A 14539-nucleotide genomic window follows, 5' to 3' on the forward strand; every position below is an offset into this window, starting at 1 on the left:
CAGAGCCTTCAATTAGATTACTACTACCAGAAATTGTAGTAATATCTGCCTTACACATACTTAAATGAGAGAAATATTTCTTCTCTTTGAATATTGTATGTGTCGTACATGAATCAATTAAGCAAATATTTTTATAATTGAACTTTGATCCAAGTTTGCTTTGAAAGATATCCATATTTGCTTCCCATAGTTTGACATACAAAAGAAGTATATGAATAAATATTAGTATTTTTAGAAAAAAATGGAAAAGAAATAAAGTTAAACCAATAATTCAATAGCAGTCTTTAATGCATTTTCTGGCAAATTCTAATTATTATACAAATAATTACGCAAAAAATAATACAAGTACACATCTGACTAATACAATTACAACAAATTTATTTACATGTATAAATTATTTGCATTTTCCTACACATTGTATGAAAAATAATTGATCCGTATAAGAAAAGAACATACTCAAAAAAAAATTGAGGGTGAAGTAACAAAAGTTGTTCCAGGGTGCTTGTAAACCTTTTCTTAAAGAGAATTAAAGCAATGTATAGGAAAGTTAAAATCGTTAAAAGATCACTGAGACTAGAATACTTATTAATAGGATATTACTCCCTGTTTGTGAAATTTATAAAATTTCGAAAATAAAAATATTCTTAAGAACTACATAAGAAGAATTATAAAGTGCAATAAAAATCACAAGATGTTTATTCATTACATACTATGAATAGAAAAGCATAAAAATTAAATTGCTCAATCATCTCTAACCACAGATCCATCACCAATCAAGTGGTTTATTTTTTTCATCAGGGTGCTTACAAAAATCTGCCACATCCAAGTGGGTGATGCCAAATTCATTGTCATATACAAGATTGGCTTCAGAGCCTTTATTCTTCAGAGATGCTTGATAAAGCTCAACCAAATATTTTGGTATGCGGCAAATTTTTGCTCAATGCTCTTTTCCACCGCAACGATAGCATTTAGTTTCTGAACCCTCTGCGTTTCGCTTCTCATCTTTACCTTTCCATTTTTGGAAGTTATTTTTCGGTGGAGGATGATTAACACCAGGAAAATTTCTTCCTTGGATATGGCCACGACCACGACCGCGACCACGACCACGAATATGGCCACGATCTTTTCCACGATTAATATAATGGGAATACACCTCATCCTCTTTAAGCAATGGTGTAGACCCAGTGGGTCGATTTTCGTGATTTCTCATAAGCAATTCATTGTGTCGTTCAGCCACAAGTAGAAGAGAAATCAACTGAGAGTACTTTGTGAAGCCTTTCTCTCGGTACTGCTGTTGTAAGACCATATTGGAGGCATGAAATGTTGTAAACGTTTTTTCAAGCATATCATAGTCATTGATATTATCTCCACAGAGTTTCAATTTGGAAGTAATTCTAAACATAGCAGAATTATATTCAGAAACAGACTTAAAGTCTTGGAGCCTAAGATGAGCCCAATCATATCGTGCTTGTGGAAGAGTGACCAACTTTAAGTTGTCATATCTTTCCTTTAAACCATTCCACAAAACAAATGGATCTTTCACTGTGAGATATTCAATTTTCAACCCTTCATCAAGGTGATGGCGCAAGAAAATCAAGGCCTTAGCACAATCTTGTGTAGATGTTTTATCTTTATCTTTAATGGCATCTCCAAGACTCATTGCATCTAAATGGATTTCAGCATCCAATACCCATGTCATATAATTCTTGCCCTAAATTTCAAGGGCAACGAACTTTCTTTTCATAATATCAGACATTTAAAAAATACAAATTTGAGAAAAATTATACCTTAATTTTCTCAAAGATCTTCTTGAGATGGTAGAGTCTCGTGTTGATAACGTGTTATAAAATATAACCCAAAATAACAATATAGAACAAGCAAAACAAACTAAGAGATATAGAGAGAAAGAGAGGAAGAGAGATTCTTATTTCTTCTTCAATTGTGTGTATTTTCCTATCTATTACAAGGCCTTTATATATGCATAAAAAGTGAAGAAAATATGTCATGGAATATGTCATTGAACATACAAAATATATTGAACATACAAAATATGTCATTGAATATGTCATTAAGCATTTGAGATGAAGATCATGGAAGAAGAGTAGACATCCACCATAATGTGATATTTATCCTAACATTTTTAATGATCTAGATAAATAAAATCAATATTCATTTCTTTTAGAAATCTACACTTGTTTAATATATAGTTTATAAACTCAAACGCAATGTATTTTTTAAAATTTTATTCATTGCATTGTTGCATGGATTCATCTAACAGCCTGACAAATTCACGCCATTCCTTCTCGAGATCCTGAAAGAATTTAAAAGATTGAACCTCTTATGTTCTTCCCCTTTAGTGTGCGAATATATGCATTAACATGAAATCTTAAGGAATTAGGCTATTTGACAAAGTATAACTCCATTCTCATTTAATCAGTCAAAAGTTCACATTTCAATGCATAATAATTTACAATGTTGGGCTCCCAAAGTAGAACAACTCAGAAGTTAACGCATATCCTTTTTTTACAAATGACAAACATTAGAAATGATCCAAATTATCAGTTCACCAAACTTTCTTGGGGCCCATAAGCCCAAGAACTTCTTCCCAGAGCCCAATACTTGCAACATTAGACAGCCCAATTACACTTGGGCTACAAGCTGCTACTGTCCAATAACCAGCTTTAATCTCATCCCGCAATTGATCTCTCTCCCATGCACAATACCCATCAAAAAACCTGAAGTTTTCAAGCCCAACTACATCCCTTTTTACCATTTCAGCAGCACAGCCTACACTCTCTTTTGTACCATAATACACATTCTTCATTACTTCATCAAATACTCCACTTTTTCCAAGCCCGTCTTCTCCTCCTTCATTTGGGCTTACTAAAAAAAGCCCTTCTTCTAAAGGCCCACCAAAGAACAACGGCCTATTCGCAAAGGTCGCGGACATGTCCAATACCGAAGATCTCATTTCTTTGATTGACATAAGTGATGGCCTGTTCAGAATTAAGCCCGTTGGGCCTATTGGGCCCATTGACAATAAGAGAACTACGGTCCGCTCGAAAATGTGGACACCATCGAGCTTTTCAGTGGCAAGGAGCAAGCAACCTTTCTCTGGTTCGTGAATGGTGTGAGCCCATTTGCTACCAATTGTGACGGCCGGAGGCGGCGGAATATCGTCGACGGTGTCGGGATTGACGACGGAGGAAGGCTCTTCTGAGCGTAAAGCTTTTTCTCCGGCCACCAATCGTGCTCGAAATGATCGCCAATCAGAATCAGCAAAAGATCTTTCTTCGTCTTGAGGTGAGGATGATGAACTTGCCTGACAACCTACAAGTACAAAGTTTTCTCATCTTTTGTAGCTTACATTTTTCATTAGATTATCTAAAAAAGTGAACAAATGAAAACTTTAGGCTGAAATAATTCGTTTTCCAAATGATTGAAATTACCCCTAACCCCCCTGAGTTATTGTTCTCGAATCACAAATTAAAATTAGTTGCTTAAAATGAGTGTAATCTTATTATACGTGTATACTTGAAATTTCTTTTTCTTCTCATGTATACATAGTAATTGAACCCGCAGACTCCGCCCTAGATCTAGCTGATGAAACTGACTAGTAACAAATAACCTTCTTCTTGTAGAATAAGAAATTCTTGATCCTAACAAAGGGAAGAGTTTCTCTGACAAGGGCTTTGAAGTGACAAAGCAAGCTTCCATATTGGTTTCAGAATTCAAAAGGATTCTGCTATAAAGAGTGAAACAGTGTTATAGTGGATATAGGATTGAAGTACAAAGAGAATTCATTGTGTTTTATATGGAGAATGTGGCTAAATGTAGACCACAGCAAGTTTTAGAGCCAATCCAATCCAAGTAGGATGCTTTTTCACTGTTGGCAGAGTGACTTTCCCAAAAGTATGGGCTAATAGATATGGCTTTACACGTAAGAAGACAGGACAACAGTTATAGGATTACACGTGTACTTATGCAGGATATTGTTTGGTTGGTATGAGTTAGAAGTGGCTAAGGTTTAATCTGCTGAAATCTGGTGCACTTTTATGAATGATGTGTTCTGGCTCTAGCCACAGAGGTCAGTATGACTACCTCTTTCTTTTCCCACTTTCTTTCTTCTTCTTTCCCGGGTTGAGTCCTAGCTACCATTTTGACATAGATTTAATTGAAATTTGAAAAAAAAAAAATTAAAATTGTGTTTGGACATATATTTTATTTGAAGAAAGTTGAAGTATGGTGAGTGGAAGAAACATTTTCACCCAAAAACTGTTTTGAAAACTTGAAACTTTTTGAATTTTTTTTCTTCCCAAAACATGATCATATTTCTTAAACAATAATGTTTTCAATTTTATTTTATTTTGAAAAAATGAAGCGAAAATCTATGACTAAGTGGGAGCATAGACTCTTGTGGTTAGGGTAGTTCAAAGATATCGAAAATTCGCACTAGCTAGAAATCAAATCAAATCAAGTTGATAATTAATTTTCTTAATTTGATACTATGTCCATGGATGGGGCGGCTTTTTAAATTGTATTCCGCCATTGAAGAAAGCAGTAAAGCTGCTTTAACAGTCTCCCACTAAAAAGCAATACCAAATCTTATTATTTGGTTCAAGTGTCAATACACATTAAAGCTCAAAAGCTTCTCCAATACAGTCACTACGACCTAAAAGATCAATTAGACAAGCATACTGCTCTAATTTATAAATAACCCCATAATCTCTCTCCATAGAATAAAAATAAGCTATCCTCCTCCACCAAACCAATATTACTCTACTACCAAAAGTTTGTGGTAGAATAGTTGAGATTCCTTCACACCAATGAAAACTTTTTGGTAAGGAGCGTTTTACTCTTTTAGTGGCTTGCTCGATGCTAATTTTAATTCCTCGGGTCTGATAGACTCCAGATACAGAATGGTCATACCCCCCTTCCCCTCCCAACCCCATATACACACGCAAGTGTACGAGTCTACATGCACAAGATACCTACCAATGTCATGTCATCAGGCACACGTCCTTCTAGTTTCATGAGAGAAATGGCGAAAAGCCGTGCCTTCTTTCCATATCCATGTAAAGCTAACCATGTATCAACATTCCAAGAAACTAATATATCTCCTCAGACCTAAATCAATCTCCCACGCTTAGCATACTCATCAATGAAGGCAATGCAAACTAGAGTATTAACCTTGCACATACACTCACAATGGGATCATACACTCAGCACTTCTTTTATCAAACTAAGCATACAAGATCAGTACAGGCAGCTAGAATACTAACAGAAGCGACAACATCAAGGCTCGAACCATCTTCCTACATTCGAATGCATTAACTCAGATGCCTCTACAATCCTTTTTTCAGTATATGCAGATATCATCTTTGTCCACGAGACCAGATTTTCAGAAGGCAACCTATCAAACAACAGCCAAGCCATCTTGCACTGTGAATTTTGATGTTACAGAGTCAGCGTATTGAACATGATAACTTTCTATTCATCTTATTTTCCTCATATTTGTTCTCATTATAGAAAGTCGGAATGGGTTGAGTGCAGAAGCAAATCAAGGATGTTAAGTCAGTGAGTTCGGAGTGCAACTGCATCCACTATTACTTCACAAGTTAGTAGCAACAGGTGCGTATTTAATATTGAATGTGTGTATTTTTCAAAACAATTGAGCTATATACATAGAGCTCAAGATACACTAACATCTACTCCCCCATGCAATATGCGGGTAATTAGTTGTATTAATCTGAACACGAATCTTCCTCAACTCTCACAAGCGTGGGTATTTGGCCACGATCAACAAAATCTATCTTGTTCAATCTAACACAACCAAGCACTTTCTCTGGCAACTCCTCTGGCTTCTGTGCCTGTGGAATGTAGTGAATACCCAATGAGCATACACCATTATAATGCCAAAAGTAAGCCAACCATTCTCAAAACTAATCAGCATCATTTTTTGTTTCTGAAAAATAAGGGGAAAATAAGAAACCTGAATTGTTAGACCAAAATCAACTATTCCATGTTGTAAACGTTCTCTAAAAGCATCAAGCCCCTTTCTAGCTATGTAGCTGAAGCGATGAATATCAAGATCAACTTCAAAGTAATTTGGGCCCTGCAATAAGAAGACACCATGCTCTTTCAGAATACTGTGGCACTTGAAAACAGCAAAGATGTTGCTAAACTGACTATAAACTAAAGTCATAGTACTGAAGTAAAAATCATTTAGAGTGTCACCTGATAAAAGTTGTGTTGAGGACGGGAAAGCACAGGCTTTTCATTGTAAGCATTCAAAAGCTTTCTTTCTGTTGCACTTGAAACAAGCTCATCTGGATTAACCAACCCAACCGTAATCTTCAATCTCTCTCTGAAAGGAACAATTGACTCCTTTGCAAATCCTTTTACCTTTTCCATGTCGTCTTCAATGAATCTCTACAACAAAAATCAGTAGCACATTTAAATGCAAAACTAATAGGGAACCAGGGCATAATGAAAGTTCTCCCATTCCCCTAGTACCACTATCAGGGCTAGATCTGTAACCAAGCATGACAAATAACTGCCAAAATTGGTTAAAACGTGAGAAAGTTTATTTTGGTTTCGCTTGTTTACTAACTTAGGAAGATTGCTACATATCAACCAGACATTTGAGCAGTTTCTTCCACTCGCATGAACACCTTTCCCAAACTTCGAGTAAAGTAGAAGGGGAAAAGGAAAACCGAAAGGAGAAGAAAAGGTGTTGTTTTTGCTTCAGAAAGATGACATAAATTACCTTGATGAAGTCTTGAAACTGGGGAGAGATGTCCTCCTCAAAACTTTCAGAAAGTTTGAAATATATAACAAGGCTCAAGCCTTCCCCATCAGCATCACCAAGGAACATTGGAGCAGGATAAGTAGGCAACTGACAAAGAAAAACAACTTTATTACTAATTAGAACAGGATGTTTTATCTAATAAAAACTCCTTTGCTTAGTTGGGAGAGACTGCTGTAATACCTGAATATTAACAATTAGTAATGGAGGTATTTTTCCATCTCCTTTTATAGAAGGAAGCTCAATGTGCTGTGCGATGTGATTGATCTTTCTAGGGCAAACAAATAAGTCGACCCCAATTGGAATATAAGGACACACATTAGGAGCAGGGCTTTTCCTCTTATCTCTGCAGATTAAATGAAAAATGTAAAGAAACATGTGTAAAATCCACTGCAAAATCTCAACAACAGTAATTAATTGACAAAGAGAAAGGTAAGTTAAGAGCGCACTTGAAATAACTATCACCACGGAGCTTAAAGTTTGAGGGCTCAATCTTTGACCAACTTCCTGCAATGAGCTTTTCTTCTGTGCAACAAGGAATTACGTGCCCAGCCCTGGGGCGGACAAGATACTTTCTTGAAGAACCTACAAGAATACCATTATATTTAAAATACTGTTAACTAGCTTTCTCAATTAGCTTTTCGACTTCTCTTTTTACACACTCCAGAACAAGAAATCTAACATGAAGGTAAATGCATCATGATCTCGAGAAGGTTTAGCTGGTGATTAGATTTTAAAAAAATAAGGGGAATAAAAATGTCATGGAACAAATTCGTATAATGGAATTCTCAAATTGGAGTCAGTTTATGCTGAAAGAATAATATACACAAATGGAAAGTGGAGGAAGTACTCACAAAATTCGTTCTTTTCTTCTCCATCAACAGACGTCCTCTTCAGAGAAAGCCTTATAATAGTTGATTTCTTTACTTGAGAATGTGGGCCTGAATTTGATGCATTAATTGTTTTGTCATTGAAACTCAATGAACTAACCAGCTTCGGTAAGACAGACTTGAACACCTTCTCCTGAGTTTTCTCCTGCAGTTTATCCTTTTTTACACCTTTAAAACTTGCATAGGCACGATCCAAATTCTTCTTCTTTTTGGTTCCAAGGTCTTCACCCTTCCCTAGCGATGGAATATAGTCTTGAGCACTTACAACTGCAAGTCCTTTTGGATCCTGAACTACATCTTTGCTCAAAACCTTCTCTGTTTTACTGCCATCTATCTTGAGATATTTCTCATGGTATTCTTTGTACTTGAGTTTGCTATCCATAAAGCATGATGAAGTTTCATACTGAAGTACTTGTCCACTTGAAATGTTGGGGAAAATATCTACAAGAAGCGAGAAGGAATAGAACGAATAAGTAATAACTTTGTCACTTGGTTCATTAAACTTAAGAAAGAAACTTTCTAACATATAGTTTGCCAATTAAACATTAATGTCGTAACATTGTCATAGATTCCTGTCAGCTTCTGATCTTCTGGAAATGATATAGATTCCATCTGCTAAAGAGCATATGATCCGTTATGAACCAATAGTGTCTCACTCCAAAATAGTTCTGATGGAATTTCCGCAAAAGATAAGAGAAGCGCTCCCCCCCCCCCCCCAAAAAAAAAAAAGAAACAAAAAGAAAGGGATAAGAACTGCCAAAAACATAGGGTAATGAATAAGGTGGTATTCTTCTTTTTCTTTTCCTAAGAATGATGGCCTTCTTAATAGAAAGAAGACGTCATCAATTATAAGTATCACTTAAAACACATTCAAGAACAGCAAAACAAAGTACGAAATTGACATCAAAACACAACTAAATATGCCCAAAATCAATGATATTACCCCCATGAACACTACTGAAGTCATCATCTGAGTCGGACTCCAAAATGCTGTGCGTGTCAAACCATGCTTCTTCTTGACAAAGAACTGTAAGCAAGTAAATATCTCATCATTTTCAAGCTTAAGGTTCAAAACTTTTTCATTATCAAAAGCTTAATCACACAAACTCCAGTTGCTAATACGATGCTTTCAAAAGAGAATATCCCTTTTCCTCATTGCGAACGAAGAAAGGCATCAGAATTAACACAACCACTAATCTATCAAAGGAAAAAAAGGATGTCAAAATGCAAACTTTTAGCAGGATATACTCTTTTGATACCAGTGTCCTAACCGAATGAGACATATGCTGCCCAACAACAAAATAGCAACTCCAGACGTCGAAAAGTACTTATTTTGTCAGATCAAATCGGAATATCATTTTAATGGAGTATACTAAGGTGACATTTCACTTGTCTAGGATATTTCCTTCAAAAGAAGATCAAGTACTTGTCACTTTAAGGATTTAATCCGGTAGGTTTCTCATCACATATGATATCAAGAGATAATAAGGTTCAAAATGAAAAAAAGAGAGTATACCATTAGCATCTATTTGACTATGTTGCCACTGCAACTGAGTAAGATGGAATGTGGAACTAGAGACCTCAGATCTTCCGGAGGTTGTAGTTGTACGAACAAACTCACTAACAGCAATATCTGTCACCCGTGCATCGCTATTTCTTTTCCTGGTTCCTACTAGACCTGAGTTTGAATTCTTTCTATGACGACGATGGTATTTCTTCCTTACCCTGATTGTGCTTGCTGGAGTTGATACACAACCACCCATTATTATGACTCAGCTCACAAATCTCACTGCGAATTGCTGCTGTACCATGCGAAGATGCAAATTCCAAGTTGAACACAAGAAATTAAGTAAGTATACCTGGCACGAGAATAAGAGGAACTGCTACCGTTAATCTCAATAAAAGCTCACAAATTTGTTCATCACACGTTAACAGGACTTGCAAAGAAGTATTCAGAAAAGCCACATATATAAATTGATATTGATTTGGTGGCTCTCAAATCTTATATACTAGAATGAAACTCAAAAAGATGGGACAAAAGCAGCTTTTAACAGGGCTTAAAAGCAGTGAACCTTATAAGACACATTTAAGAATAAGGAATCACCAAGAATATTACTGACATAAAAAGCAAACAAGATGCACAAAGATGGCTAAGTACAAAGAAACTATGAAACAAACTTTAATAATTTCATGTGATTGCAGATTTAAGCAAAAAAGATAAAATTGGAGACATAACTGAAAAGGTGAACATAAAGTAGCAGGATCAAATATGTGATAACTAATAAGCTGCTTTTCCATTTCATTTTTTTATTTTTTTTCTTGTCCTGACTTTATGAATCGTTGATGATGAAAAAGGATGGAATGAACATGACCTTGTTTTCACTTTCAGAGGCTTAATTAGACAAAAGATGTCAGATTATTATAGACATAAGAAAAAGGGAAAAAGGAGAACGAAGAAAATGGGTCCACATTAAGATCATATAAGAAGCAAACAAACAAAAGAATAACAACAAAATTGTTGTTAGTATAACAGAAAAAAGGAATAAAAATAACAATGCAAATGCGTAGGAAAGCAGAAAGGGCCAAAATATGAAGAATGAAAACAACTAAAATAATATTGGAAACAAAGATCAGAACTAAAAACTCACAATACAACAAGCTACTAATCAACAGGTCAGGAAATACCTAGGAAGGAGGATGAAAACGTTATTAAACAAAATTAGAGCCTCGTTCTTTGAGCAATAAAATAAACAATGAACCACGAATTTTCAAAAGAACCCATCATTAAACCCTTCAAAAATTATGACAAAAAAACAATTACTATATCTCAATCTCAAACTAATTATCTTTATCTGGACCTATCTAAGCATGGACGGAGCTAAGGGGCGGAAGGGGCCGGGAAAATTACACTATATAGATAAACAACTTTTTTTCTTATATACTATTAAATGTTAAATCTCTGGCTTCTATTTTCCTTTTTTTGTTTTTTGAATCTCTTGGTGAAAATTTCACCTCCACCATTGTGTTTAAGTACAGAAAAAAAGATTACAAAAGAATGCAGAAAAATGTAAAAGAAGCAAGAAAATAGCAAGGCTAAGTATGATCCGAAAAATGGATACCTTACATAAAAATGCTGACCTGCTCACCACCAGCAACATTTAAGTATTACGTGAAAAAATTATAATGTGGGGTACCTTTTTTTTTTTTTTTTTTGTATAGAATGAAGAAAAGATGATTAACAACGAAGAGATGTGAATGTGGGTCTCCCTCTCCTGTAAATGAAGAAGAAGAAAAGCAAAATTCAAGAACCAGAGGGAGAGAGAGGGAGAAAGAGCTAGCGTTTGGGTCCGACGTGTCGGATCCAAGCTCTTTTCCTAAAACTTCTCCTTCTTCAAGCAGCTGTTCTATTTTTCTGGGTGTATTTTTCCTGTTTATATTTGTATGGATTTGACAGAGAGATATATGCCGAGAGAGATTTCAGAATTCAGAAGAAGAAGCAGATGAGGGACAAGAACGTCATTTTATATAATGTCTAAGAGTGCGTGCGTGCGTTTGTTTATTTGATTGATGTAGTCCCGCCTGTCCCCGTCCCTTTCTCTCCCCCACCATCCCCAACCCCCTCTGTCCAGGTATTATTACTGGAATTTGTTTATTAAAAATTATTTTTGTTGTCAAAACAAGACTTCATTTATTTTGCATCCCCCCATAATTTATTGCATGTACATGCAGTTTTAAATCAACTTTAAATATATTTCTGAGAATTTATGCAAAATACCCATACTCCTTTAAAACAAGCTAGTATACTGTATACACCAACATATTTTACTTAAAGTTTTCTTTTTTAGTTAATGACGTCAGTTGTTAGTTTTTTTATGTCACATAATAGTCTTTCTTTCAGTCTCAGGTCCATATAATGGAATAAATTATTTTAAATTAGTAACAGTGATTGCAATAGTATTATTAGTTATTCAAAATGAGATTAATCTCATCTATATATATCTAGTTATATTTATGTGTATATATATAATTGCAATGGTATTATTAGTAATTCAAAATGAGGTTGATCTCATATATATATATATATATACACTAGTAGGGATAGCCCGGGTTTCGCCCGGACCCAACATAAACAATCTATATTGTTTCATTACACTATGTTATTACTGATTCTCACCGTAACATTTTGATTTTCTCTTATGAGAGGTCTCACTAATTTTTCAAATTCTTTGTCATGATTTTTTGTAAGTACTAAAGAGAAATATAAAAAATACTACTACTGTAAATAAATATACAGTAACAATATCTGCAAGGACCCAAAAGTAAAGCGCATAAAGTTCTTTATCCTTTGACTTTTAAATTTTAGTTTTCAATATCATATAAGTTCGTCAAAAAGTAGATCGAGCTGAGCGCGTTGTGAACTAAATCATCAGAAAGGACAGACCCTGTATCCAAAATGTGCGAGCCTGGTTGATCTGCACAGAGTTAAAAGGAGTATCCATGAAAATGTTTATGATCGTTATTATTTCGAAAATGAGTTGATAACAGTATTGCTGAAGTAGAATCAAGTGAAACTTTATTAAAATATTAGTAAATGAATAGCATAACGTATGTAAATACAAGTATTGATAATGAGCGAAGGAGCATACCAATTTACATTTGATAACTTTAATGAAATTGGTAAAACTATATCTCAAGAAGGCTAGTACATGCCACCTCTATTAATATTTCCAGATATAAGCCATTTCTTCTCAGGAAAAGCATGTAATTGTATCTCACAAAGAACTCGTCGTATAGAGAACACATACTAACAGGAAAACTCTATCAATATGAGAAGACTATCCATAAGTACGTCAGTCAACATATTCAAAGACCTTTTGCCTAAATCAAGTTAAAATCAGAGGACTCTTAGTTAGGTCTCTTAGTTTACTGGAAATTATACTTTTAACTCCTTTGTTTCGCCTTTCGCCATTCCTTCTTATTTGTACAAGACCTTTTAGTTGGCGAGTTTGTATCTTTGTGTCAAAGGAATAAGCTTTACTAACTGGACCTTTTCAATGCAGTCAAATTCGTCCATAACTTGCATTAATCAAGTGATTTATCAAAAACTCTTCTTATGTGTCTAAACAACAGCAACAACTAGTTTGAGTGTGAACTCCTTGACGGTTTTATATGAGTATGAACTTCAGCTAACAAATGGAGCAATTATAAAGTATCCTACATAACTGATATGTCTTCTTAAGCAGAAAATTTACTTGCCAAATGAAAACATCAAGGCCATTTAACAATTGTCATCTAATCTTTTTTTACAATACAAATGGAAAGAATGCGGGTAAGAAATAACATTTTCTGTATCTTATGCCATAGTTTAATGTCTAGCAAGCCGAAATAGTATCTGAAAATAAAAACACCAACTAACTTTAGTTATGGCCACTAAGAACCACTAAACTTGCAAAGTAGGTAAGGAACCCAAATTGGATGTTTCAAAATTTTGCCCTACAATAATAGCTGCACAATACTTTTTGCAGTCATGCAAAAAAACTAATTATACAAAATAATTTACACAAGCTAGTTACCTAAGATACTATGAGAAGGAAATTCAAAACACTGTTAAGAAATGGAGAGTATGTTGTCCAGATAAGGCCACATGTGCTCAAGAAATTTATTGAGTCAGTCCAGCTTCGGCAACATATAAAGATAATAATTATGTATAATAACTAAGCAACTCTAAAGATGCAGGTTAAACATGTAACTGAATACATACAAGGTCATTATCCAGACAATAAACCCAACTAGTAATTTCAGGAAGTAATTACTGCAAGCTTTGAGAATCTTGCTCGACTAATAGATGAATAGCAGGTCTTGATAGAGTAAATGATTTCAAAGGAGTTGATTGTGTAAAATAGAAAATATTATCTCTTCCAATGATAAAAGTGCAGAAGTAAGACATATGGAATATATCAATGAGCAAGAAGGAGACGTAAGTTAAATATGAGCAAAGTTCTAACGTTCTAACAACATGGCTACTAACTGACATATATTAAAGTACTCAACATTTCATACCTTTAAGATAGTAATCAGAAATAGTAGTTTGGTCCTGAGTATTTATTTTAATTTGAGCAATTCATACACTCTTATTTATACCCAACCAGAAAGGCTAACTAAACAACTCAGACTATTCGAATCTTTACTTTGAGACAAAGAACGAAAAAATCAAAGCTCTATAATTTACAGGTTATACATTAAAGATTACAGTCTGATTATCAGTTTATTGAAGCTCAGTGAAGTCAAACTTATAAACCTTCAAACAATAGAGCCGTAATAAAAAAACCAACACGATAGATCAGCAAACTAACTTTTTTAACTATGCGCTTACCTTGAAAGAGCAAAACGGAGTAGTGAAGAACGTCACCGAAGTCGTGAAGATGAACAAATTGTTTTGATCTTTATGCTCTGTGTTTCATAGAAACCCAGCTATAGAATCACAACAAAATACCTAAAAAGAACTTCTAAAACCAATGAGCTTGAGTTTTATACCATGCAAAGGATTATATGTTATTGGTACCTACTAAACCCAAACCAATAACAAGAAGAATAAGTTTTAGTCAAGATAAAAATGAACCATCAAATAGAGTGCTTATTTCATGACCAATTGGTTCTGGAATATATGACAAAAAATAATAAATTTAGCTAAATAAGAACTGCAAGATTTATTCATATTAGGTTCCTATAACTATAAGTATGTATAGATGCAATTAAACAAACTACAAGATGACATAGAAGTGGGTAAGCAGGCATGTCCAATGGTCCACTCTACTCTCAGTTACTATCGTTCTTCAAGAAA

The 14539-nt window shown here is 34.6% G+C and overlaps 3 protein-coding genes and 1 long non-coding RNA gene across 6 annotated transcripts; all 4 read right to left on the bottom strand.

Annotated features, from left to right (window-relative positions):
• Positions 1 to 937: 937 nt before the first annotated feature.
• Positions 938 to 1306, bottom strand: LOC142176563 (uncharacterized). The gene has a single exon (XM_075244544.1). The coding sequence runs from the start codon at positions 1304 to 1306 to the stop codon at positions 938 to 940; it is 369 nt and encodes a 122-aa protein (XP_075100645.1).
• A 1096-nt stretch (positions 1307 to 2402) lies between these two features.
• On the bottom strand, positions 2403 to 3858 carry LOC107784942 (uncharacterized). Its single transcript, XM_075244546.1, has 2 exons — positions 3585 to 3858; positions 2403 to 3348 (listed from the first exon to the last, which is right to left on the bottom strand). Exons 1-2 carry the CDS (start codon positions 3715 to 3717, stop codon positions 2564 to 2566), a joined length of 918 nt encoding a protein of 305 aa, XP_075100647.1. The 5' UTR covers positions 3718 to 3858; the 3' UTR covers positions 2403 to 2563.
• A 1351-nt stretch (positions 3859 to 5209) lies between these two features.
• LOC107784941 (uncharacterized) lies at positions 5210 to 11135 on the bottom strand. Of its 3 annotated transcripts, none has more exons than XM_016606143.2 (10): positions 10818 to 11135; positions 9215 to 9557; positions 8642 to 8725; positions 7663 to 8139; positions 7258 to 7393; positions 6992 to 7154; positions 6770 to 6898; positions 6238 to 6432; positions 5993 to 6115; positions 5210 to 5870 (listed from the first exon to the last, which is right to left on the bottom strand). In XM_016606143.2, exons 2-10 carry the CDS (start codon positions 9459 to 9461, stop codon positions 5745 to 5747), a joined length of 1680 nt encoding a protein of 559 aa, XP_016461629.1. In that variant the 5' UTR covers positions 9462 to 9557; positions 10818 to 11135; the 3' UTR covers positions 5210 to 5744. The 3 variants fall into 3 exon arrangements, with proteins under 3 accessions (XP_016461629.1, XP_075105709.1, XP_075105708.1); XM_075249608.1 differs by having other exon boundaries at positions 10823 to 10919; XM_075249607.1 differs by lacking the exon at positions 10818 to 11135 and adding an exon at positions 9935 to 10071.
• Positions 11136 to 11957: 822 nt separating this feature from the next.
• Positions 11958 to 14352, bottom strand: LOC142174859 (uncharacterized). Its single transcript, XR_012703950.1, has 2 exons — positions 14072 to 14352; positions 11958 to 12170 (listed from the first exon to the last, which is right to left on the bottom strand). It is a non-coding gene; the product is annotated as an uncharacterized LOC142174859 (long non-coding RNA).
• Between the last annotated feature and the right edge of the window lie 187 nt (positions 14353 to 14539).

This window comes from Nicotiana tabacum, chromosome 3 (genome assembly GCF_000715075.1).
Source record: "Nicotiana tabacum cultivar K326 chromosome 3, ASM71507v2, whole genome shotgun sequence".
Taxonomy (NCBI): Eukaryota; Viridiplantae; Streptophyta; class Magnoliopsida; order Solanales; family Solanaceae; genus Nicotiana; species Nicotiana tabacum.

Coding starts and splice junctions, on each gene's coding strand:
- LOC107784941 (XM_016606143.2), bottom strand. CDS start 9,461: ATGGGTGGTTGTGTATCAACTCCAGCAAGCACAATCAGGGTAAGGAAG. Junction 6,899..6,991: donor TACTAATTGTTAATATTCAG/GTATTACAGCAG, acceptor TTTCTTTGTCAG/TTGCCTACTTATCCTGCTCC. Junction 6,116..6,237: donor CTCAACACAACTTTTATCAG/GTGACACTCTAA, acceptor TTCTTATTGCAG/GGCCCAAATTACTTTGAAGT.
- LOC107784942 (XM_075244546.1), bottom strand. CDS start 3,717: ATGGAAGCTTGCTTTGTCACTTCAAAGCCCTTGTCAGAGAAACTCTTC. Junction 3,349..3,584: donor TCAGCTAGATCTAGGGCGGA/GTCTGCGGGTTC, acceptor ACAAAAGATGAG/AAAACTTTGTACTTGTAGGT.
- LOC142176563 (XM_075244544.1), bottom strand. CDS start 1,306: ATGGTCTTACAACAGCAGTACCGAGAGAAAGGCTTCACAAAGTACTCT.